Raw genomic sequence first — 26802 nt, 5'->3', positions numbered from 1 at the left:
CAATATCATGTGGAGATCAAAAGGGTTTAAATAATTCATGAATTACTAACGGAAAAACTATATATATATATATATACACACATTTTTTTTTTTTTTTTGAGACAGAGTCTTGCTCTGTCACCCAGGCTGGAGTACAGTGATGAAATTTCAGCTCACTGCAAGCTCTCTGCCTCCCGAGTTCACGCCATTCTCCTGCTTCAGCCTCCCTAGTAGCTGGGAATACAGGCACCCGCCACCACGTCCGACTAATTTTTTTTTGTATTTTTAGTAGAGATGGGGTTTCACCCGTGTTAGCCAGGATGGTCTCGATCTCCCGACCTCATGATCTGCCCACCTTGGCCTCCCAAAGTGCTGGGATTACAGGCGTGAGCCACCGCGCCCGGCCTATATATATGAATTTTTTTTACTTCAACAACAATTTCACTATTAACTAACATTAAACTAAACCTATATTAAGTAACCAAGATGCCAAATACTGGGAATACAAAGATGAAAATAAAGGCCTTTGCCTTCAAGAAATGAGCAGGTATCAATAATATGGTATCAAGGGGGTAAAACTATTCCGCCCTCCCAGGAAACAGCTTTGACATCACAGTCAGGGCCGGAATGCCACAGGTAGCATTTCTTTTACATTTATGTTATTCTCTCAAATTTGGGTGTGATGATTTTTCTCCTCTTTTCTCAGAGGAGGGCCTAGCTTTGGAAGGAAGTTTTAAAAATACGTTATTAATCATCTAAGGTTTGCCCATATCTGGGTTTTTTTCTTGCTAATATCTCTAAAAGATTTCCTTATCATCTGTAACTACATAAGGAAGATATGAAAATAAAAACTTACTGGTGTAACAGCTGCACAGTGAAAATAAACTGGCTCTGGCATGGTAGCTGGGAGCTTCACCCATTGGAAAGTCTGCAGATTCAACTTCCAGATATCTCCCAGGATCACCTCTCCGTTATAGCCCCCACAAATAAATACATCTATGAAGAAAAGAGAAAGCCAAGATCACACAAAGGAAAAGAGCCAAAGCTATGGAGTGTTTTAGAGTAGGTCACACAGCCAGCTGACATGTGGCCAGTGAAGTGGATTGCCCCATGACACAGACGACTTCTGCTGTGCATCCTCTCATGCTGTTGTCTTGTCCCTCAACAGAACTGAGACACTATGTCAGGGTCTTCACTGGGACTAAGAATGCAAGCCTCTAAGGAGACTTCATGTCAAAGTTTCCAAATTCAAACACATACCTACAGATTCCAGGCACAGAAAGTGAATGAGCAAGGGGGTCTAGGGAACATAAACAAACAGAAGTCTCAGGAAAACAGACAGGAATGCTCATGCTCTAAAAGAGGTGACAGCTATGCAGCCCCAGCTGTTTGGTACTATAACAGACTTAAGGCTGGCAATTGCCAGATTGTACATTTTTTTCAAGGCAAGTTGGAAATCTGGTTATGTTTTTAAAAATGAAACATTTCGATTTTTAAGTTTTGGCTACTATTTTTTTTTTTAAGAGAGAAGGTCTCACTCTATTACCCAGGCTGGTCTTGAACTCCTGGGCTCAAGTGACCCTCCCACCTCAGCCTCCCAAAGTGCTAGGATTACAGGCATGAGCCACCACGCCTGGCCTCAAAAAAAATTTTAATACACATATGAGCCAAATAAAACACATTTGCAGGCCACCAGTTTGCAAACTCTTCTTTAAATAATGTCCTGGAAAGAATATACATTTATCTGCTCATAGAGACTAAAGTTTCTATGTAGACATTTAACCTGAGGAGGAACGTTCACTGCAATGTTCAGTTTAGGAACACAAAAGAGGCTCTTCCAAGCTTTCTTCAGTGAGAAGAGGACAAACTGAAGCTCTGTTTGATCTGTACAGTTATTAGGAATAATTTTCCCAAAATGAAAGGTGTGGGTTTTCTGGTAAAATCAGTTAGTTATAACTAATTAGACAACTTGTAACAAAGGCTATGTGAACCTTCAAATGAAATGCCTAGAACTAAGGTTGAATTCTGTTTGTATGGTGCTTGGCCTCAAAGAATTAAATGAATAAATTTCTTAACTCAGGTCTAGACCAAGTTTAAGCCAATACTTAAGCTATAAAATGCACTGGAAACTTTTTTGGCTAGGATTCAAGGAAAACTTAGAGTACAGTTCCAGTCTCAGAGAGAGAAATGTGAGCAATGTCATTATCTATAAATCTTATCCAGAAAGCAGGAGCACAATAAAAAATCCCTCTGAACCAGAGACGGCAGAATAATCCTAGTTGTATCTGAACTAAGTTGCTAAAAGCATACAGGCTATCTAACTCATTTATACATGCTCTCCTCCCAGAAAAAATTTAAGAGCTATATCAAAAGATGAAATAAGTTGTAAATTAAAAGACAGGAAGGTTATCCAGAGAGGAGTCACTTATCACATTTAGTTAAAGTAGCTGCAGCTGCTTTCTGAAGCCATACAATGCCTTTGTTGTAATATGGCCAAAGAATGAGTGAAGAGTTCCATTTGGCATCAGAGAGAGAACAGAATCAACTTTATGAAATAACACTCTGAAGGAGTTATTACAATTTTAATACAATGTTCGCTGAGGTCTCTACAGTATAAACAGTCAAGATTATTAGTATTAGCCACCATAACCACAGACATCTGTTGAGGTGTGGGATGCTGAAAGATCAAGTGCTACAATAAAAGCTTATTTATCACCATTTTTTGAGTTCTCTAATAACTGAAGGAACCCAAACACCATACTAGTTTACATTATGAAAATGGCTGACAGAGGCATAACTATGAATTTCCCTTTAAGTTTACAAGAAATAGACTTTTCTCAAAGTTATGAGCCTTTTTTGAGGGGGCTATCTTAGGAAATAAGACATTTTCAGAAGATACAATTACAGAAATGGAAGCAAAATGTTATTTAGAATCCTTACCATTTTTTATTTGAACACAACTGTGACACCTTCGGGCTGCAGGAAAGCCTGCCAAACACACAAACACAGAAGTTCCATTACTTACAGAAAGACTGGGAACCACACTGATATAACACAGTGAAAGACACACTATGTGTAACTCAAAACAATTCCTTTGTCACATGTTAAGCAAACATTGACTAGTCCTTCCACTCCCTCCTTATTTCAAAAGCCATCAGGAGTCTCATCATAACAGTACAATGCTAAGGTGCCAGAAACAGAGGGAAAGGACAGGAGTTGCTAGTGGCTTTCCCAAGCCCTTTTACCCACAAGGAGATAGGTAGATCTTTATTATTTATTTAATTTAGAGACAGGGTCTCACTCTGTTGCCCAGGCTGGAATGCAGCAGTGCAGTCTTGGCTCACTGCAGCCTCCGCCTCCTGGGCTCAAGTGATCCTCCCACTTCAGCCTCCTCAGTAACTGGGACTACAGGTGCATACCACCACACCCAGCTAATTTTTTGTATTTTTAGTGGACACAGGGTTTCACCATGTTGCCCAGGCTGGTCTCAAACTCCTGGGCTCAGCCTCCCAAAGTGCTGGGATTATAGGCATAAGCCACCATACCCAGCTGGTAGATCTTTATTTAGGCTCCAATTTCTTATATCACCCATATTTCCCAACTTCTGCCAAAGAATTCAACAAAGAGGATTAAAAGTCTCTTTGCTCAATTGCTAAGGAGAATTACTGTGTTTTTTTGTTTGTTTTTGTTTTTGTTATTTATTTATTTATTTTTTTGACAGAGTCTTGCTCTGCCTCCCAGGCTGGAGTGCCATGGCGTGATCTTGGCTCACTGCAATCTCTGCCGCCCAGGTTCAAACAATTCTCCTGCCTCAGCCTCCCAAGTAGCTGGGATGACAGGTACATGCCACCAGGTCCAGCTAATTTTTACATTTTTAGTAGAGATGGGGTTTCACCATGTAAGCCAGGCTCGTCTCGAACTCCTGACCTCAAATGATCCACCCACCTCGGCCTCCCAAAGTGCTGGGATTATAGGCATGAGCCACCACGCCCAGCCATAAGGAAAAATTATAATTGGGCTAAGGAATACAAGTATTTTTTAATACCAGTTCAACAGATTTTTCTCTTTTTTTGAGATAGGGTCTCACTTTGATGCCCAGGCTGGAGTGTAGTGGCTCAATCATGGCTAACTACAGCCTCTATTTCCCAAGCTCAGGTGATTCTCCCACCTCAGCCTCCGGAGTAGCTGGGGCTACAGGTGTACACCACCAGGCCCAGCAAATTTTTTTGTATTTTTTGTAGAGACAGGGTCTCACCATGTTGCTCGGGCTGGTCTCAAACTCCTGGGCTCAAGCCTTGGCCTCCCAAAGTGCTGAGATTATAGGCGTGAGCCACTGTGCCCGGCCCAACAGGTATTTAACTTGCCATAAAACTCAGTAAAATTACTTTTTCCTTTCAAAATGAGTAAAAGTATAATACATGTTTGTTAAAGATAAATTAATCAATACTTTAAATTTACCTATTTTTTCATGGGGTTTTGTTGCAATTTCCTCCCAGGCATTTGTTTCAAGGTTGTATGCATGGATCTTGGAGAAAAAAAAGAACATATACACATACATAAATAATTGTAATTTTAGCTTGCCTGAAAAAAGATTTTTTTAAAAAATAGACTTTGTTTTTTAAAGCAGTTTTAGGTTCACAGCAAAACTGAGCAGAAGGTACAGTGATTTTCCATATAGAAAACTGGACTTTTAACAGCAGCAGCCTGCGTAAACATATATTCTTAGTTGAAAAGTCTTTCTTTTCTTTTGCTTTTTTTCTGATCTTTCCAAATACAAGGGAAAACATTAAATGAGGCAGTTGAAAATTAAACACATATATGATTTCACTTTTTTTATTTTTTTTATTTTTTTTGAGATGGAGACTTACTTTGTCTCCCAGGCTGGAGTATAGTGACACGATCTTGGCTCACTGCAGCCTCTACCTCCCAGGTTCAAGCAATTCTCCTGCCTCAGCCTCCCGAGTAGCTGAGACTACAGGTGCCCGCCAACACGCCCAGCTAATTTTTTGTGTTTTTAATAGAGATGGAGTTTCACCATGTTGGCCAGGCTGGTCTCGAACTCCCAACCTCAGGTGATCCGCCCGCCTCGGCCTCCCAAAGAGCTGGGATTACAGGCATGAGCCACCGCACCCAGCCCACTTTTTAAAATTCACAGAAAAAATGAAGAAAAAGGTTGGAATGAGAAGCTGCAGTGCATGTGATGCTTGATTTTCTTCTATATGTTGTTCTGCAACTTCCACATTTTCTACAAGGGGCATGTATCATTTTTATAACAGAAAAAAGCAAGTGTTTGTAAGGGAATGTGGGAATTCAGTTTTGACAAAACTTGAAAAAGACCATTAAGGTTCCAAGCAGTACAGGAGCTCTACAGCCTAATCTAGGTTCCCCTGGGATGTGTGACTATGACATTTTAGAAATGCCACAGGGATGGATGAATAACAGCCCTTTAGAGCTCAGCTTTCTCAAGTTCGTGACGTGCAACCCTAAACAAGCCCGTTCTTTTTAGATACACAGCAGTGATGATGATGTGGATGTGACATTCTGATAATGCTGGTTCCAATTCTAATTAGTTGCTCCATTCAAGCTACTGTGCCTTCCTTTTAGTCACTTTCCCTTTCCAGCATAAGGGGATAATTTTTATAAAGTATTTTCAGTGTGTGATAAATAACACCTGTCAACTGAAAGCATTTTGGGGCACAGGGTTCGACCTTATAAAGTGCATCCAACACAAAATAGGTGTTAATGAGGAATGTGCTCAAAAATTAAAATATCCAAAGTAACAGAATTATCTTGCTTAGTTGATGCAAGCCTGTTTCTATTCTTCTCCCTCTCCCTTTTTTTCTTTTTTAAAAAATATACCTTGTTTAAGGAATATGCTGTCCAGGAAGTACCACCTCCCAAGATGTAAATCCTCTGCCCGTCATGTGCAATTTCATGTCGGTATCTGAAAATTTACAATAAAATTCATTTATAATTAAGTGAAAAATGACCTACCTAAGATTTAGCTATAAGGTTTTTTATTACATCATTATTTATAATAATAAATTATTGGAAATAACCTAAGTGTTTAACAATAGTGAATTGGTTATATGACTTACAGAATATACATAAAATGGATTAGTATGCAACCAGTAACAGAGTAGGCACCAGATGGTGGTTAATGTATTGAGAACTTTTTTGTATCATTATTTTTTTAATCAATTGCATCAAAAAGTTATAGATACATAAATATGTACAGAAAATGGCTATTAGGATATAATCCAAAACATTAAACCTGGTATCTTTGAGTTTAGACTTGGATTTTTATTTTCTTCATTTTGCTAATTTGTATTTTGTAGATTTTTCTATAATCTTTTGTGATAACTTTATATAAAGGGGAAATTATTACATAGTTTTAAAAAGTGATCTGCCTACATTTAGAGAACTTAAGACTATGAGTTTGCAAATTAAGATACTTATTTAGCAGAAAATTATGCTACACAAAACTGTGGATATAACATAAAACACCTCAGAACTTTCATCCAGGCAGTCTAGCTAAAAGCTAAAATAATTTATGATATGTCCATAAAATGACTTAAAGAAAGCAACCATGTGAAAATGCTTTGAAAACTTAATCTATTTCCATCTTTACCTGAAGGCCTTATTGCTGATAAAATAAACTACATCAAAATCATTCCAGTAAGAGGCCAACTCCCAAGTCCTCTCATGGTAGTTTTATAATGATCAGTCCACTAACAGTCTACAATTAAGATATATTCTTTCTTAGCACCTATATGCTATTTTGTTTAAAGAGGCAACAAAGAGACACTGGATTCATCTAAATAGAGTTAATAAAAAATGGTTTACTGTCTTTGCTTTCAAACTGGAGGGGAAAAAAAATCTCTTCAAGTGTTTCAGTGAGTTTAATTCTTTTTTCTTTTTTCTTTTTGTTTCGAGACGGAGTCTTGCTCTGTCGCCCAGGCTGGAGTGCAGTGGCGCGATCTCAGCTCACTGCAACCTCTGCCTCCCGGGTTCAAGCAATTCTCCTGCCTCAGCCTCCCGAGTAGCTGGGATTACAGGTGCCCACCACCACACCCAGCTAACTTTTTTTGTATTTTTAGTAGAGACAGGGTTTCACCATGTTGGCCAGGCTGGTCTCGAACTCCTGACCTCGTGATCCGCCCGCCTCAGCCTCCCAAAGTGCTGGGATTACAGGCCACGCCCAGCCACAGTGAGTTTAATTCTATGAAGAGGCAACTGCTATTAGGAAAGAAAAGTGAAAGATATAAATCTGCTACTAGAAGGCAACTAGAGGGAACCATGTGATGTTTGAGTGTTTAACACAGCACTTAAAATGAATGACCTTTCCATCCATCCATCCATCCATCCATCCATCCATCCATCCATTCATCATTCATCACCCATCCATCCATGCAAGCTTCCTTCCATCTATCCAATCAACATTCACTGGGCATCACTGTGGGGATGGCCCTGTGCCCTGTACTGAGGATATGTCTGTGAGAGAATGAGCCAAAGAATTCTAATATGCAAGTTAAGAAGGGAAATCGGGCTCAGCATGGTGGCTCACACCTGTAATCCCAACACTCTGGGAAGCCAAGGGCAGGCAAATCGCTTGAGCCTAGGAGTTTGAGAAGTAGCCTGGGCAACATGGTACAACCTCATCTGTACAAAAAATTAGCCAGACGTGGTGGCACATGCCTGTATTCCCAGCTACTTGGGCAGAGGGCTGAGATGGGAGAATGCCTTGAGCCCAGGAGCTCAAGGTTGCAGTGAGCCATGATTATGTCACTGTACTCCAGCCTAGGTGACAGAGTGAGACCCTTTCTCAAAAAAAGGGAAATCAAAAAGTAACTGGACAGTAACTGTTTTGCCTGTAATATGAAATTTGGTTATAGTTGCTACCACTGGTTTCTTCTTCAAAGTGTTACTATCTTCCTAATGCAGAGAGACTAAAGTATAAGAGGAAATGACATGGAAAAAAATTCTATAGTTTAGAAGGAAATATTATTTCCTCACTAGAAGAACTTTTTTTACTATAGACCTTTCTTTACTACTTACCTGAGATCTAACATCCAACAGCCAGTTAGTTATTCTAACTGGGGCCAAAGGGTTTTCTTCATATTGCCAACACTCTGAAAGAGGTCAAATGTTAGCATGAAAGAATAAATATGTTTGAATCCTAGAACCTCACCTCTCTTCTGGTAGATCACAGGATAGGTTGTTTGGTTTCAGTTGTGTCCACTCTCTGGTATTGAGATCTAACTTGTGCAGGTCTGTGCTGTAAATATAGCCGGTTGTACCTCCAAAGACATAAAGGGAGCCATTGATGATGGCCATAGCCTGGATAACAAGGAAAGGTGAATAAGATCGACTTGTTAACACTTGATTAAAGAATGTAAACTTACCAGATACCTCCAAATCAGGTTTTATGAAATTCTCTTGTATTTTAATCTTTTAATGTATCAGACTCTTAAAAGAATAAAGATTTTAGAGAACCCAGAGATTATTTTAAGAACCTGGAAAACACCTTTAGAAAGGTGAAGCTTTACTCAACTGGAAAGCAAGTCCTACCTACCAAGATGATTCTTAAGGGTCCTGGCTGATCAAATAATTTCTAGCCCATGGGCATAAGCATTTCCGTTGAAAGCTGCTTCTCTCTATAAGCAGTCTGAAGAAAAATGCTCTCAAGAAGCAGCAGATATGAGAATAAGCCACCACAATCTGCTAAGTAGAAACCCTAGTTAGCAGTTCAAGGAACCTGATGTTTTCCACTGGACTCTTTTCAATGAAAGTTTCAGCTATTGTTATGGCCACTTCTTAAATTTAAATGCCTCCTGTGGAAGCAACAAAGTTATCCAGTATGTGCTCCTCTGAAGTTAAGCTCAGAAGCTGTTTATCAGTACTAATGCCAGCGAGTCAAGAAAGAAGTCAACGCTTGGTTGTTTTAAGCTTAGACTCTCAAAGAGTCTCTGATGTATGGTGGGTTGCTCCCTATCTTTCTGGATATAACTTTTCAGACCTAAGGTTTGAAGCACTGGAACCTAAATTAATCTCTACATAATGTATGTTTTAGCTCAGATCCATGTAAAAGTTTCTTCACCAAGTGCTTTCTCATCTACTCAAGAATCACTCTAAAAATGACCAGGACCCAGACCATAGTGAAGCCCAATCTCTCACAGGGGGTGAGGGTGGAGGTGGAGGTGGGGTTCTAACATTTAAAGGAACTTCCATACAGGTCTATATCCTGACCTAAATTGAATTAGAAGCAGAAAGTGAAAAAAAAAAAAAAAGAAAAGAAAGGAAGGGAAAAGAAAAGAACATGGCAAGTAACCAGATTTGCAAATTATAATTTCATATCAGAACCAAAAAATCAAGTACTAACCACAAAGAACTCTTCTCCATTAAAATAAAATGGTAACAATTACAAATATTCTAACACCATCCCCAGACTAGAAAAATATGAACAAATACACCATGACTGGCCACAGACTGGTACCTGTCCATATATACGACTGGGTTTCTTCCCCCGACAGCTGAGCAAAGCCCACCGCTTATACTTCACATTACACACATGGACGTCATTGCCGTTGCTCTCTCCAAATGGGATGCCCGTACCTCCAAACACTAACAGGTTGTTTCCATGCAGCACAACTGAGGAAGGAGAAGCACAAGTTCCATTCACAAATGGCTACCTGCAATTTGTTCCCACATAAACCCAGAATATCTGAGAAGCTACACATATCTGCTTTAATGATCTCATAAGATAGCTCAGACCACTGACATCTAACTAGTAGCTGAGCGTACCAAATCTGAAAATCTGAAATCTAATTCAAAATCCGAAACTTTTTGCACACCAACAATGATGCTTAAAGGAAATGCTCACGGGAACATGTTGGATTTCAAAGTTTTGGATTTGGTATGCTAAGTACAATGCAAATATTCAAAAAAAATTTTGAAATGTGAAACACTTCTGGTCCCAAGCATTTCAGATAAGGGATACATAGCCTATACTAAAAAGTTCTGCAGAAAAGGATCTAATTCCACTATATGGGCTCTATCACATAGTTCATTGCTAGGCATATATAACGTATTCAATACATATTTATGGAATTCACTAAATACTGTGTATAACAATATTGAGTTCTATGAACTACAGTCTACCCAGTATACCACTGCTGCTGAAGACAGTTCAAGTATGCAGCAAAGCAGAGAAAAATGGAGCATCATCTTTGCCTTAGCAAAGATCCAAGGGGACTCAGAATAAAGGGATTAAAGGGACATTCTGTTTTTGCCAGGAGAATGATCTCTAAATTTACAATTATGGTTTCTGTTATTTTAATCCTTTACCAGATAAAACAAAACACACCAATATCCTGCAGGTAACTTTGGTGTTCTTCCTCCTGTAGCTCTTTTGTTCCTGCCACCACACACACAAACATACACATGCACACTGTACACATGTATTCTCTTCACTCATATATGCTCTTTCTCTCTCTCAAAATAGTGCTCCTATGTTATTTCAGTGGCTTTTTTTTTTTTTTTTTTTAAGACGGAGTCTTGCTCTGTCTCCCGGGCTGGAGTGTAGTGGCGTGATCTCAGCTCACTGCAACCTCCACCTCCCGGGTTCAAGTGATTCTCACTGCCTCAGCCTCCCTAGTAGCTGGGATTATAGGCGTGAGCCACCACACTCGGCCGGCTTTTTTTTTTTTTTTAAACTCTTTTTTTGTTTGTTTGTTTGAGAGGCAGGGTCTCACTCTGTCACCCAGGCTGGAGTTCAGTGACACGATCACAGCTTACTGCAGCCTTGACCTCCAGGACTCAAGTGATCCTCCTGCCTCAATTTCCCAAGTAGCTGGGACTACAGGTGTGTGCCACCATGCCTGGCTAACTTTTGTATTTTTTTGTAGAGACGGGGTTTTGCTAACTTGGCCAGGCTAGTCTTGAACTCCTGGGCTCAAGCAATCCACCCATGTCAGCCTCCCAAAGTGCTGGGATTATAGGGGTGAGGCACCACACCTAGCCTTTATTTATTATTTTTTTGAGTCGGAGTCTTGCTGTGTTGCCTAGCTGGAGTGCAGTGGCATGAACATGGCTCACTGCAGCCTTGAACTCCTGGGCTTAAGTGATCCTCCCACCTCAGATGTCCAGGTAGCTGGGACTATATGTACAGGCCACTATGCCCAGCTAATTTTTTTTTTTAAGAGACAGGGTCTTGCTACATTGCCCAGGCTGGTCTTAAACTCCTAGCCTCAAGTGATCCTTCCGCCTTGGCCTCCTAAATTGCTGGGATTACAGGCCTGAGCCACCACGCCAGCACTGATCAGTGATCTTTGATGTTACTATTGTAACTGTTTTGAGGTGCCATGAACCACGCCCATATAAGACAGTGAACTTAATCAATAAATGCTGTGAGAGTTTTGACTGCACCAATCAGTCATTCCCTCATCTTTTTCCCTCTCCTCAGGCCTCCCTATTCCCTAAGACACAACAAGATTGAAATTAGGCCAGTGAATAACCTTACAATGGCCTCTGAGTATTGAAGTGAAAGGAAAGGTCTACCGTATCTAACTTTAAATCAAAAGCTAGAATTGACTAAGCTTAGTGAGGAAGGCATGTGGAAAGCAAAGGCAGGCAAAAGCTAGGCCTCTTTCAACAGTTAGCCGAATTGTGAATGCAAAGGAAAAGTTCTTGATGGAAATTAAAAGTACTACTCCAGTGAACACATGAATGATAAGGAAGCAAAACAGCCTTATTGCTGATACGCAGAAAGTTTAAGTGGTCTGGACAGAAGATCAACTACAACATTTCCTTTAGGCCAAAGCCTAATTCAGAGCAAGGCCCTGACTCTCTTCGATTCTATGAAGGTGGGGAGAGGTAAGGAAGCTGCAGAAGAAATGTTGGAAGCTAGCAGAGGTTGGTTCAAGAGGTTTAAGGAAAGAAGCCATCTCCATAACATAAAAGTACAAAGTGAAGCAGCAAGTGCTGATACAGAAGCTACAGCAAGTTATCCAGAAGATCTAGCTAAGTGGCTACACTAAACAACAGATTTTTAATTTTTTTTATTTTTATTTTTTTTGAAATGGAGTCTCACTCTTATTGCCCAGGCTGGAGTGCAGTGGGGCAATCTTGGCTTATTGCAACCCCCACCTTCCCAGATTCAAGGGATTCTCCTGCCTCAGCCTCCTGAGTAGCTGGGATTACTGGTGCCTGCCACCATGCCCAGCTAATTTTTTTTTTATTTTTATTTTTATTTTTTGTAGAGGCAGGGTTTCACCATGTCGGTCAGGCTGGGTCTCAAACTCCTGACCTCGTGATCCGCCTGCCTCAGCCTCCCAAAGTGCTGGGATTACAGGTGTTAAGCCACCATGCCCGGCCTCTTTTTCTTTTTTTTTTTTTTGAGACAGGGTCTTACTCTGTCACCCAGGCTGGAATGCAGTGGCATGATCACAGTTTCTGCAGCCTCACCCTCCTGGGCTCCAGCCATTCTCCCACCTCAGCCTCCCAAGTAGCTGGGAATACAGTCGTGCAACACCATGCCTGGTTAATTTTTGTATTTTTTGTAGAGAAAAGGTCTCACTATGTTGCCCAAGCTGGTCTTCAACTCCTGGGCTCCAGTGATCCTCCTGCCTCGGCCTCCCAAAGTGCTGGGATTACAGGCATGAGTCACTGTGCTCAGTGAAAGTGGTTTCTTGAGATAGAATCTACTCCTAGTGAAGATGCTGTGAACGCTGTTGAAATGACAAGAAAGGATTTAGAATATCACTTAAACTTAGTTGATTAAGCAGTGGCAGGGTTTGAGAGGATTTGACTCCAATTTCGAAAGAAGTTCTACTCTGGGTAAAATGCTATCAAACAGCATTAAATGCTACAGAGAAATCCTTTGTGAAAGGAAGAGCCAATTGATGCAGCAAACTTCAATGTTGTCTTAAGAAATTGCCACAATCACCCCAACCTTCAGCAACCACCACCCTGATAAGTCAGCTGCCACCAACATCGAGACAAAACCCTCCACCAGCAAAAAGATTACAACTCGCTGAAGGCTCAGATGGTTGTTAGCACTTTTTAGCAATAAAGTATTTTTAATTAAGGTATGTACTTTTTTAGAGATAATGCTATTGCACCTAAAGAGACTAGTGCATAGTGTAAACATAACTTTATATGCACTAGGAAACCAAAAATGTCGTGTGACTCGCTTTATTTTGGTGGTTTGGAACTAAACCCAGGACATCTCTGAGGTATGCCTGTACTTTGCTCAATAGCTATTAACTGTCATCGTCATAAGCCCCATTTGTTGACCTTCTACTACATTTTGCCTAGCATATATGTGATACTTTATATTAAACCCTCTAAGATATTATTAATCCCATTTTACAAGTTAGGAAATTAAAGCTAAAACTCACCTGACAAGCCGAATTCAAACTCAGGACCCAAATAATTTGGAATCACCATGCTAGGTTATTACCCTAGTAAAAAGCCTATTCACCCACAGGGCGAAATCACATTATAGTGTTATAAATTATTAACGAGGAATATGGGACATTGAGCCTGGCTTCTCAGACATTTCATAAAGTCAGGAGTTACGAACTGCTTGCACTCACGTGACATAGATGCCAATTCCCGGGGCATGTAGCCATCTGTGCCCATCTGGTGCCATACTCCTGTAGCAAAATGATACCTCCAGAGTTCCCTGAAGAGAGGATAGTCTTCATTATCAGGCCCTCCTGATTCATCATAATCTGGGTTATAACCTCCAAACACATATAGGTTGGTATTATCTGCCACGCAACGATGTCCACTTCGTGCTGGTGGAGGTCTGTGGCCTAGGAGAGAAGAGGACAGTTTTCCACAGGTGTCCTACCAGTTTAAAAGCACAAACAAAATTAGGTAACAACCATTTTAGCCTTAAAAGGGGATCAGGAAAGATTTATAACATGGATATACTTCTTATTTGTTTAGATTTATAACATGTATATACTTCTTAATAATACTTCTTATTCACATACACTACTTAAGATTTTAAGGAGCTAGTCTCTACTTCTATTTTTTATGACTACCTTCAGATTTTGATAACTGTAAAAAGCATGATAAATTCAAGAAAATGGCTGACAACTTGAAATTTTCAAGAAAAGAAGGAGGAAAGGTTTAATAATCCAAAAGCTAACAGGACAAGTTTTCTTATTTCCTTAGAGGAGAAAAAAACACAGGCCAACTAAATTAAACTGTGAATATTAGAGAACTAAATAAATATAATCACGAATATGAATGAGTCATGTATAAATAAAAATACACACACATAAAATCTATGATTTTTCCACAAGATATAATTATACACTTAAAATGAAAACTGGCTGTTAAGGAGTTACAGTAAAATTTTGACTTTAAATAACATCCCGGATATTATGGTGGTTAACAAAGAATCTCCTTATATTTATCTCAGAGAGCATCTTTCGTCCTATTAAGAGCTTTACTAAGAAAAGCTATTTCTACAATTTAAATTTGAAAGTGTCCTGAAGTCTAAATTATATCAACTATTTTTTTTTTTTGAGACCAAGTCTCACTCTGTCACCCAGGCTGGAGTGCAGTGGCGCAATCTCAGCTCACTGCAAACTCTGCCTCCCAGGTTCAAGCGATTGTCCTGCCTCAGCCTCCCAAGTAGCTGGGATTATAGGTGCCCGCCACCATGCCCGGCTAATTTTGTGTTTTTAGTAGAGACAGGGTTTCTCCATGTTGGTCAGGCTGGTCTTGAACTCCTGACCTCAGGTGATCCGCCTGCCTTGGCCTCCCAACGTCCTGGGATTACAGGCATGAGCTACTGCGCCCGGCCTCAACTAGTTTACTAAAAATTACTTCAAGGTTATTTTAGATTAAAAAAAAAAAAAAACTTTATTGTAATTTCTGTTATCCTTAAAATGTTTATACCAATCTATACAAACCCTTGCCTAACTTCAGAACCAAAGATGCTTAAATACATATTGGATGGAATAAGAAGCTACTATAGTTGTGACCCTAAAGATGAACATACTTTTTTATGTTGGTAATAGATACTAGTATAAAGTTAATATTTAGGACAACACTAGACACCTAATAAACATGTTATACATTTATTACCAACCTAATACAAGCCTTCTATATTTACTTTTTAAAAATCCCACTTTCTAAGGTTATATTTTTAAATAAGAGCTGAAATTGTGCACAGATTGAGAGCAATAAAAAACAATGAATCACTGAGTCACTGATGTCCAACCTGTTAGTCGTGTTTGAAAGTCTTTGATGGTTCCTTACCACTGAAGCACCAAGTCCCCTGCCCAACATGTTAGAGCTTTTCTCCTACTAACCTTGTCCTACTGTCAATTTCTCACACTTCTCTCTGCTTGGAAAGCCCAGAGTTCCTCCCTTACACCTTGGCCTAGTCTACCTACCTACCCATCAATCCCTACTTGTGGAAATACCTAAGTCTAGTGTACACCACCCTTTTCATCAACTGAACCCTTCCAGTTCAGTACCATACTACTCATATATTAGCGTATACATGTACAATTAATAAGATCACACCTTAACTATGTAAATACATGAATATCAGGCAAACTATAATCAGTTGGCAAATTTACTGAGCTATGATTTACCTTAAATGAAGAACTCAATTTCTCTTTTTAGGACTCTTGAAACAGAAAGTGTGGTGTGGAAGAAAAAATAAGAGCTCCTATAAATGTCTAAGTTTGAATCCAGGATCTTTCTAATTGCTACTTTGAGCAAGTCACTGACCCTCACTTAGTCTCAGCTTCCTCATTTGCATATTGGGATATTATTACTGCACTTCAAAGATTTGTTAGATTTGTCATGTTGAAATGTTTATTGGCTTATACATGTAACTTTCCAGGAGGCTTTGAGCTATTTGAGGGAAAAGGAATACATTTGTATTTACCTTTCTATAACCAAGCCTCGGGCACACAACAAACACTAAATAAATGGGGAATCAACTTATTTGGCATTTAATTTTTTCTACACATTTTGTCAGTTTGTTTTTCTTTTCCAAATAGATTATAAGCTCCTCAAGGGCAAAGGTCATGTATAATAATTATCCTGTATCACCCACAACACCTAAAACAGTTAGTACCTAAAACAGGTACTAAAAGTTTGGTTGACTTTAACGTCAGGCCAAAGTAAACAGTGACAGGGAAGATTAAAACAGTGTCTAACTCTCAGTGGACTTTGGTATTATTATGCCTAACAGATACATGGTTTAAGGAATGGGTGTTGGATTATGCAATGTTCTTCTCAAGACACAAATGCTTCTTTCTAAGAATTAGCAAGACAAATTCAAAGAAGAAATCTAACAGAGTTGCTATGGTCAGCAGACAGGAACTCTAAAAATCTCTGTCATTTGCTGTATTACCTGAAGCCAATAGATAATTTTTAAAGCTGCTTTTGGGCAAATATGAAAAGAAATGCAGTCTATTCTACATTTTCTCTAAATGGCTGTACAGCAGGGAAGGTGATGTTATAAGTTTATTGCCAACTATCTCTGTGACAAATACAATTCACATGTATTACACAGTTCAGGGGTCTGTGAAAAGACGGTTTCGTATTTCTCTACTCACTCACTCAGGTCAAAAATATTGGGCCAGGCACTGTGGCTCACACCTGTAATCCAAGCACTTTGGGAGGCCAAGGCGGGTGGATGACCTGAGGTCCGGATTTTGAGACCAGCCTGGTCAACATGGTGAAACCCCGTCTCTACTAACAATATGAAAACTAGCCAGGTGTGGTGGCAGGCAGGTGTAATCCCAGCTACTCGGAAGGCTGAGGCAGAAGAATTGCTTGAACCTGGGAGGTGGAGGTTGCAGTGAGCCAAGATCGTGCCACTGCACTCCAGCCTGGGTGACAAGAGCGAAACTCCGTCTCAAAAAAAAAAGTTATTATTGGATGCTGGCTATGGGCTAAGTACCATGTACTGTGCTAGGTGCTGGGGATACAGTGATAAGGCAATGACTACCTCTGTCCTCGGGAGCTTACAGTCCAGCCTGCACAGCCCAAGTCAGTAGCCATGAGCCATAACATATGGCTCCTGAGCACTTGAAATGTGGGTGGTCCAAACTGAGCTGTGCTTTACATGTAAAATACTCACTGGATTTCAAAAACTTAGTACCCAAAAATGAATGTGAAATTATTAGTTTTCATATTGATTGTATGTTGAAATGATATTTTTAATATACTGGGTTAAATATAAATATTAAAATTAATGTTACCTGTCTGTTTTACTTTTTTAAATGTGGGTACTGGAAAAATTTAATTTTGTGGTTCACCTATTTCTGACACAGTGCTGATCCAGCCCAACTGTTGGCTTCTGTTAATAATTTCACAATCTCTGCAAATCACACTTTTGGGTAAGGAGTATCTAATCAATATTTGATAAATATTAAACATCCTGTCAAGGAATCTCATAGCTGAGAGTAAAAAGGCAACTCCTCATTCTCTCTCACCAGCAACTACAGATTTCTTTCTCATATTTATAACCCAAGAGTGACTAACATATTAAAAAAAGCAATTCCATTTTGGATAAACCATGGGAATTTGTCTGTCTGGGTTAATGCCACGGAGACTAAGCATTAATTTTTATTAGGTGAAATACAGCATAGGCTCCTCAACCTTGACAAAACTGAAATTGTGTTTCAGGGTCTAAAGTAGCTCTATAAATTCTCCCCCAAATTCTCCATGTGCAAATCCCATTTTCCTAAAAATTACTTGCTGCTAATAAAATCTACCATAGAATTGGTTTACCTGATTCAGGAACTCCCAGTGGAAAATGTAAAAGCAAAAAATTAAAACAGAACCTGTATTCACAGGTAAACACTTAATATCCAGAAGGGAACATGAAGCTAAAGGATTATGTCCCTGTTATGTGGGACCCATCCTCTCTTCCATGTCACAAGGACTTGCTCTTTACCCAGGGAGCAAGCAGGAACTTACGGTAACCAGGGAAACGGGTTTTAGTTTCTAGCCCAAAGGCAGAAAGAAGCTAGCTGTCTGAGATAATGTGACAGAAGGTTAAGTTGTTTCCAGTGTTTTCACTATTACAAATAATATTGTAACAAAGCTTCCTCTACATATATTTGTATGCAAATGTATGAGAATTTCTGGAGGTAAAATTTCTAGGTCAAAGGAATATGCATTTAAAATTTTTATAGAAAAAATAAAAAATACAAAACAAAAATTTTTTAATAGATACAATACTGTTATAGGGCCATACTGCTTTCCAGACAGAATGGACCAATTTCTACTCCCAGCAATGTTATGCAAGCACCTACTTCTTCATGCTTTCTTTAACCTTCTCAAATTTGTGCCAATCTGATGGGTACAAACTGGTGTCAGGTTAATCTGCATTTCCCTTATTTTACTAGTTCACATGTTTATTGGCCCATTTGTATTTCTTCTTTTTGGAACTGCCGGATCATCTCCTTTGCCTGCTTTTTAGATCTATTAGGTTGTCTTCTCACCATTGTGTAATTTTTTTTTCTTTTTCCTTTGAGACAGGTCTTACTCTGTCGCTCAGGCTGAGTGAGACCTACCTGTGGTAACATAATCACAGCACACTGCAGCTTCAACCTCTCTTCCTCAAGTGATCCTCCCACCTCAGCATCTAAAGTAGTTAGGACTATAGGCATGAGCCACCACACCTAGCTACTTCTTTTATTTTTTTTGTAGAGATGAAGCATCATTATGTTGCCCATGCTGGTCTTGAACTTCTAATCTAAGCTCAAATGATCCTACTGCCCCAGCCATCCAAAGTGCTGGGATTACAGGCATAAGCCACCTTGCCCGGCCCCAAATTCTTTATTTTATATGTATTTCTTCCAGCCTGCTCCTTGTCTTTTGTTTACGGCATCTATTAACATACAGAGGTGTTGAGTCTCTCAATCTTGTCTTTTACAGCTCCCTTGTTCTATATTTCATTCACCTCTGCGTCATTATAAAATGATTAAGATATTCTCATTTATTTTGAATAATTTCATGTTTTGATTTTTTATATTCAGAATTTGAATAATCAAAATTTATATTTTTGTGTGTTGTATAAGGTAGGGCTCTAATTTTTCCTCCCAAAAATCAACAGGCTACTGTCCCCAAACCAGTTAAAGAAAGCCACCCCTCCTATACTTATTTGAAATGCCACCTTTATCATATACTAAATCGACATGTTCTAGAGTCGAATTAGGAAAATCCCAATATTCAGGTCTAATCCCCTTGGACACAAAATTTATTGCTCTTTAAGAATATATGAATGTAAATATATATAAACAATATGTAAATATATAAAAGAACATCACAGAAGCTTAAATGCAAAAGCTTGTAAATAAAGTAGTACATAACATTTACTGCTTAGTAAGTCTATTACTTACAAGATGTAGCCACCTACAGATGTGCTAATGAACATTGGTGGGGAGGCCATTTAAAAAAAAAAACTTATTGTTAAAAGTATTCATTAGTTATAAATATCAAACAGCCTAAATGATTAATCAATTTAACTGGTTACTTCTTTCCAAATATAAAGGCCACAATTACCTCTACCACAAAAGACAGGTCTTCTGTTGGACCTAGAAGCCTCAAGGAAAGCCAAAGAAGTTTGATCCAGTTAGCTCTCCCATATCCCTCAAACAGCAGGCAGAACTTTTTACTATTCCCAGAGCCCAAGTTGCTCAGACCAAAGCAATCCATTCACACCAGCCCACAATATTACTTGTTGGTTACATAAGCATCTCCTACCACAGGGCCTCCCAAAGTGCTGGGATTACAGGTGTGAGTCACCATGCCTGGCCCTCATTACCACATTGTTTTAATTATTATAGCTTTGAACTATCTTTCAATATTTAGAACAAATTCCCTTTTGTATTACTTTTTCCCAAAAACTTCTAGTTATTTTTCTCCATTTACTTTTGCAATGAATTTTAGAATGAGTTTGTTAAGTCTATAAAAAGTCCCATGGACAGACAGCATCTTATCCAGGTGATCAAAATTAACATCACCAGTAATGAGGCAAATCAATCAACATCATGTGCAATGAGATGATCACAATATTATTTCAGTGGTAGTCCTGCCAAAAATATATAAGCTGAATGTAACTATGAGAAAATGGGGAGAAACCCAAACAAAGGGACGTTTTACAATATACCTAGTCTGCAACTGTTCAAAAATATCAATGTCAAAAAGACAAATGCTGAGAAACTGTTCAACACTGAAGGAGGCTAAAGATACATGACAACAGAATGCAACACATAATCTCAGATTTTCTACTGCTATTAAAGAACATTATTGGCCCAGCATGGTGGGTCATGCCTGTAATCCCAGCACTATGGGAGGCCGAGGCAGGCAGGTTGCCTGAGGTCAGCAGTTTGAGACCAGCCTGACTAACACGGTGAAATCCTATCTCTACTAAAAATACAAAAATTAGCCAGGCGTGGTGGTGGGCACCTGTGATCCCAGCTACTCAGGAGGCTGAGGCATGAGAATCACTTGAAACTGAGAGGTGGAAGTTGCAATGAGCTGAGATTGCACCAGTGCACTCCAGCCTGGGCAACAGAGTGAGACTCCATCTCAAAACAAACAAACAAACAAACAAAAAGAACATTATTAGGATAGTGGCAAAATAATAATGGCAAAATCTGAAACAAGGTCTTAACTTATATACTAGTATTAATTTTACCCATTATTCATAGGGTTAATAATCAGTGTTGATGCCTAATTTTGATACAGGTTCTACAGTTATGGAAGAGAATGTCTGTTTTTCAGGAGCAAACACTTTGGTACATAGACATAAAGAGATATGGCAAAATAGTGAAACCCTATCTCTACCGACCCCGCCAAAAAAAATTAGCCAGGCATGGTGGTGCATTCCTGTAGTCCCAGCTATATGGGTGGCTGAGGTAGGCTGGAGGATCACTTGAGTGCAGTAAGCTATGATTGCACCCCTGCACTTCAGCCTGGGTGATAGAACAAAACTTCATCTCCAAAAAAAAATAAATTTTAAAAAATTTAAAAAAAAAAAAAGAGACCTGCTGGGCTCAGTGGCTCACATCTGTAATCCCAGCACTGTGGGAGGCCAAGGCGGGTGGATCACTTGAGGTTAGGAGTTCGAGACCAGCCTGGTCAACATGGTGAAACCCTGACCCTACTAAAAAAAATACAGGGTGTGGTGGCACACACCTGCAGTCCCAGCTACTCGGGAGGCTGAGGCGGAAGACTCACTTAGACCCCGGAGGCGGAGGCTGCAGTGAGCTGAGATGGCGCTGTTGCACTCCAGCCTGGGCGACAGGGTGAGAGCCTGTCTCAAAAAAAAAAAAAGAGAGAGAGCAAGACATCATGTCTGCAATTTTCAAATGGTTGAAACAGAAGAATATGTATGTACGTATTGTGTATAAAGCGGGGAAGGGAGAGAGGAGAGGGAGCAGGATAAAGTGAAAGACAAAATAACATTTGGGGAATCTGGGTAAAGGATACAGTAGAAATTTTTTTCCTTTTTTCTTTTTCTTTTTTTTTCTTTTTTTTTTTTTGAGATGGGGTCTCGCTCGTCACCCAGGCTGGAGTGCAATGGCGCAATCTCGGCTCACGGCAACCTCCACCTCTCGAGCTCAAGCGATCCTTCCACCTCAGCATCCTGATAAGTGCTGGGACCACAGGCGCGCACCACCACGCCCAGCTATTTTTTTTTTTTTTTTGTATATTTGGTAGAGACGGCGTTTCGCCTCGTTGCCCAGGCTGGTCTTGAGGTGGCTAACTCCTGAGTTTAAGCGATCCACCCACCTCGGCCTCCCACAGTGCTGGGATTACAGGCGTGAGCCACCGCGCCGGGCCAGGATACAGGAGAATTTCTACCATTTCTGCAATTTTTGCAATTAAACCGGAAGTTCTAAGGGAATTAAAATTCAATTTTTAAAAAGTCCCTTGAGGATTTTATCTGGGATAACCCATTAAGGAACATAATCCCTAGCCATTTATTCTTGTCTTTTTTGATGTCCATGAGTATAGTTTCTTTTTTTTTTTTTTTTTTTTGAGACGAGTCTCGCTCTGTCGCCCAGGCTGGTGTACAGTGGCGCGATCTCGGCTCACTGCAACTTCCGCCTCCGGGTTCAGGCGATTCTCCCACCTCAGCGTCTGGAGTAGCTGGGACTACAGGCGCACACGACCTCAATCAGCTAGTTTTTTTTTTTTTTTTTTTTTTTTCCCCGGGGAGGGGTTTTTTTTTGTTTTGTTTTGGAGACGGAGTCTTGCTCTGTCCCCCAGGCTGGGGTGCAATGGCGCGGTCTCACCTCACTGCAACCTCCGCCTCCCGGGTTCCAGCCATTCTCCACCCTCAGGCTCCAGAATAGCTGGGACTACAGGTACGGGCCACTGTGTCCGGCTTTTTTTTTTTTCTTCTTTTTTGAGACGGAGTCTCACTCTGTCGCCCAGGCTAGAGTGCAGTGGCACGATCTTGGCTCACTGCAACCTCCGCCTCCTGGGTTCGAGCAATTCTCCTGCCTCAGCCTCCCGAGTAGCTGGGATTACAGGCGTGGGCCACGACGCCCGGCTAATTTTTGTATTTTTAGTAGAGACTGGGTTTCGTCATGTTGGCCAGGCTGGTCTTGAACTCTTGACCCCAGGTGAACCGCCCACCTCGGCCTCCTAAAGCGCTGGGATTACAGGCATGAACCATGGCACCTGTTCGCCCAGCTAGTTTTGTATTTCATCAAGTTTCATTGTTTTATTGTTTCTTTATTTCTAAGTACTTTATAAATTTCCATACAATTGTAACTAGATACCTCTTTTATTTTGTAATTGGTTGCTGTTAATATATAGGAAGGTGGTTTATTTTTGCAAGTTTAAATTTTGTCCAGCCAATTTTCTGAACTCTAGTATTAGTTATCACGAATTATCTTGAATTTTGTAGGTAGACAATCAGATCATCTGTTATTAATGCCAACTTTAAGTCTTCTTTTCCAATATGTGTACTTCTCTTTTTTCTTTTTTCTGGTCTTCTACTGTATTGGCTGAAAACTCCAGAATAAGGTTGAATAGTGGAGATGACAGTGGACATCTTTGTCTCGTTTTTTTACTTTAATGAGGATACTGGTAAGGTTTTGCCGTTATGTATTATGTTTGCTACTGGTTTCTTATCAATAAATGATACATCATATATGATATTTACTACTGGTTTCTTATAGTATTCTGTCATAAAATAAATCTTCTTTTATCCCTGGATGCGTAAGAATGTTTTCCCTTACCAGGAATGGATGTGGGGTTTATTTATTTATTTTTGAGACAGGGTCTTGCTCTATTGCCCAGGCTGGAACGTAGCAGTGTAATCACTGCTCACTGCAGACTTGACCTCCCGGGTTCAAGCAATCCTCTCATCTCATCCTCCCAAGTAGCTGGGACCACAGGTGTGTGCCACCACGCCTGGCTAATTTTTAAATTTTTTTTAGAGACAGAGTGTTGCCCAGGCTGGTCTCCAACTCAGGCTCAAGAGATCCTCCCACCTCAGCCTCCCAAAGTGCTGGGATTACAGGCATGAGCCACTGTGCGCCCAACACAAAGTTTGTATTCAAATGTAACATACAGAAAAGCACATATGTCATAAGGGTACTGGATGCATTGTAACAAAATGAACACATTAAATATCAAATTTTATTAAATGCTTTATTTAATACAGCAAAGTCACACTTTTTCTTTAAGCCAATTAAAGTAGTAAACTAAATACATTCCACAGATAAGGTCCATTTGATCTTGATTTCTTCTTATTTAGATGTGTCCCTGCAATCTTATGTATTTTTTATTTACTGCTCTTTCTCGCTTTATTTTCCCACTTTTCTGATTTTATTGAAATAAGCTTTCTTTTTTCCCCTACAAAGATCTGTATCTTATTACCCCTAACACTTGCTGAAAAACAAACTTTTATTTTTTAACACTCTTCAGAAAGAACCACATCTGGAAAGACTCGCCTGTTAATGGTGGTTGAGTGAAGATGTGAGGCAGGATCTTTGCTTTTGAAATTTAACTCCTTTTATTGTTAAATATGGCATGCATTAGAATTTACATAAATATAAATGTACAAATTATTATTATTATTTATTTTATTTATTTATTTTGAGACAGAGTTTCGCTCTTGTTGCCCAGGCTGGAGTGCAATGGCATGATCTTGGCTCACCGCCTCCGCCTCCTGGGTTCAAGCGAGTCTCCTGCCTCAGTCTCCCGAGTAGCTGGGATTACAGGCATGCACCACCACGCCCAGCTAATTTTGTATTTTATTTTTCTTATAATTTTTTTTTTGAGATGGAGTCTTGCTCTGTTGCCCAGGCTGGAGTGCAGTGGCACGATCTTGGCTCACTGCAACCTCTGCCTCCTGGGAGGTGGGATTTCACCATGTTGGTCAGGCTAGTCTCAAACTCCTGAACTCAGGTGATCCACCCACTTTGGCTTCCCAAAGTGTTGGGATTACAGGCGTGAGCCACCGCGCCCGGCCTTAAATGTACAAATTATTAAAAAGAGAACACATAACCACCATCCAGCTCAAGAAACACAATACTGCATAAAGTGCTTAATAAATTATTAAAATAGGATCATATCATCATCATCCAGGTCAAGAAACAGAATACAGCCAGCACCCAGAAACCCTTTGACTGCCCATCCTGATCACACCCTCCAACCTCCCTTCACTTCTAGAGTATCCTACTTCCTGATTTTTAGGGCAATCATAAAAATCTGTTGTCTTTTTATAGCTTTATTATACCTAGGTATGCATCTCTAAACAATACTGTTTATTTTGGCCTAGTTTTAAAGTGTATTTGAATAGAATAATATATGTAGAATAACATAGTATATTTTCTCTCCGGGCTCTTTTATTCACAATTATGTTTTTGAGATTCATCCCTGTTCCAGGGGAAAAGAGGTGGTCTGTTCATTTCCCTTGCCAAATATTATTTATTTGTATGAATATATATCACAATCTATTTATCCAGTCTAAGTTGTGTGAAGAGGCATTTTGGGTTGTTTCAAATTTGTGGTTCTTAATGTTGCTACAAACATTTTTGCACATGTTGCAAGTGCACAGGGGCTCGCATTTCTGTTGGCTACAAATCTAAACATGGAATTTCTGAATCTTAATGTATGTAAATCTTCACCTTCATTTGGCAAAGCCAAATTGTTTTCAAAATGGTTATACCACTTTACATATCCAAGGGCAGCATGTGAGAATTCCTGTTGTTCCACATCCTTGCCAATATTTGGTATTGCCATTGTCAGTCTTTTTAATTTAGCAGTTCCTGTGAGTTTGTAGAGCTCTCGTGGTTTTAATATTCATTTCTCTCATTGCAGTGAGGGTGAGTGCCTTTTCATGTTTATTGGCCATTTGAATTTTTCTTTTGGGAAATGCCTGCTGATATGGTTTGGATCTGTGTCCCCACACAAATCTCATGTTCAATTGTAATCTCCAGTGTTGGAGATGGTGGGAGGTGACTGGATCGTGGGGGCGAAGTTCTCGTGAATGCTTTAGCACCATACCTCCTTGGTACTGTAGAGTGAGTGAGTTCTCACATGATCTGGTTAAAAGTGCGATCTGGTTAAAAGTGCGTAGCACCTCCCCTCAACTCCTCTTGGTCCTGCTCCTGCCATGTAAGACACCTGCTCCCACTTTGCCTCTTGCCATGAGTAAAAGCTTTCTGAGGCCTCTCCAGAAGCAGATGCTACCATGCTTCCTATACAGCCTGCAGAACTGTGAGTCAATTAAACCTCTTCTTTATAAAGTACCCAGTCTCAGGTATTTATTTATACCAGTGCAAGAACAGATTAAGAACACCTGCTTAAGCCTCTTACATACATTCTCTCACTGAACTGTCTTTTTTGAACTGAATTTGTAGAAATGTGATATATGCTTGCAATAAGGATCCTGACTTTTCCCCTATGTATTTCTGTATTATTTGAATTTTTCTTTTAGTAAGTAGATAATATTACACCTGTAAATTTTAAAACAAAAAATTCTAGGACCTTTAGTATAACTCTCAATTTAATTTTAGTTACAGAATGTTATACAGTTGACCCTTGAACAAAATGAATTTGAACTGCACAAGTCTATTTATATGCAGATTTTCCTCTGCCTCTGCCATTCCTGAGACAGCAAGCCCAAGTCCTCCTTTTCCTCTTCCTCCTCAGCTTTCTCAATGTAAAGACAGTAAGGATGAAGACCTTTATGATGATCCACTTCCACTTGATGAATGGTAAGTGTATTTTATTTTTCTTATAATTTTTTTTTTGAGATGGAGTCTTGCTCTGTTGCCCAGGCTGGAGTGCAGTGGCACGATCTTGGCTCACTGCAACCTCTGCTTCCTGGGTTTAAGCGATTCTTCTGCCTCAGCCTCTTGAGTAGCTGGGATTATAGACACCCACCACCATGCCCGGCTAATTTTTGTATTTTTAGTAGAGAGGGGGGTTTCATCATGTTGGCCAGACTGGTCTCAAACTCCTGACCTCGTGATCCACCCGCCTCAGCCTCCCAAAGTGCTGGGATTACAGGTGTAAGCTACCACTCCTGGCCTGGATTTTTCATTTAACCAGAGTATATCTTCAAGTAATTTTATCAAAATGAGGTATGTCACAAACTTTCAGAAATCTTATTTTGACTCCCCACTTAAACATTAGTGAGGCTGGGTACTGAATTGTCTTGAGAATAATTTCCCCTCAGAACACTGAAGGCATTTATCTTCTAGCAAACCATGCTGCAGGTGAGAAATCCATGCCAGTCTGATTTTCAGTTTTGAGTCTGTGTAACTTGTTTTCTACCTCTGAAATAGTAAGTACTTT

The 26802-nt window shown here is 39.8% G+C and overlaps 1 protein-coding gene across 2 annotated transcripts in view; it reads right to left on the bottom strand.

The window, feature by feature from the left end:
- KLHDC10 (kelch domain containing 10) overlaps positions 1 to 26802 on the bottom strand; it is a 60726-nt gene that overhangs the window by 4758 nt on the left and 29166 nt on the right. For both annotated transcript variants that reach the window (XM_002818444.4, XM_063726165.1), the window contains 7 exons: positions 13578 to 13799; positions 9476 to 9630; positions 8171 to 8319; positions 5839 to 5923; positions 4438 to 4504; positions 2920 to 2967; positions 836 to 975 (listed from right to left, as the gene is read on the bottom strand). In XM_002818444.4, coding sequence (XP_002818490.1) covers positions 836 to 975; positions 2920 to 2967; positions 4438 to 4504; positions 5839 to 5923; positions 8171 to 8319; positions 9476 to 9630; positions 13578 to 13799 — 866 coding nt within the window. The remainder of the gene's footprint in view (positions 1 to 835; positions 976 to 2919; positions 2968 to 4437; positions 4505 to 5838; positions 5924 to 8170; positions 8320 to 9475; positions 9631 to 13577; positions 13800 to 26802) is intronic.

The sequence above is a fragment of the Pongo abelii genome, chromosome 6 (assembly GCF_028885655.2).
Source record: "Pongo abelii isolate AG06213 chromosome 6, NHGRI_mPonAbe1-v2.0_pri, whole genome shotgun sequence".
Lineage (NCBI taxonomy): Eukaryota > Metazoa > Chordata > Mammalia > Primates > Hominidae > Pongo > Pongo abelii.
The sequence above is the reverse complement of the archived record's forward strand: the minus strand, read 5'-3'. Positions and strand labels throughout refer to the sequence as shown.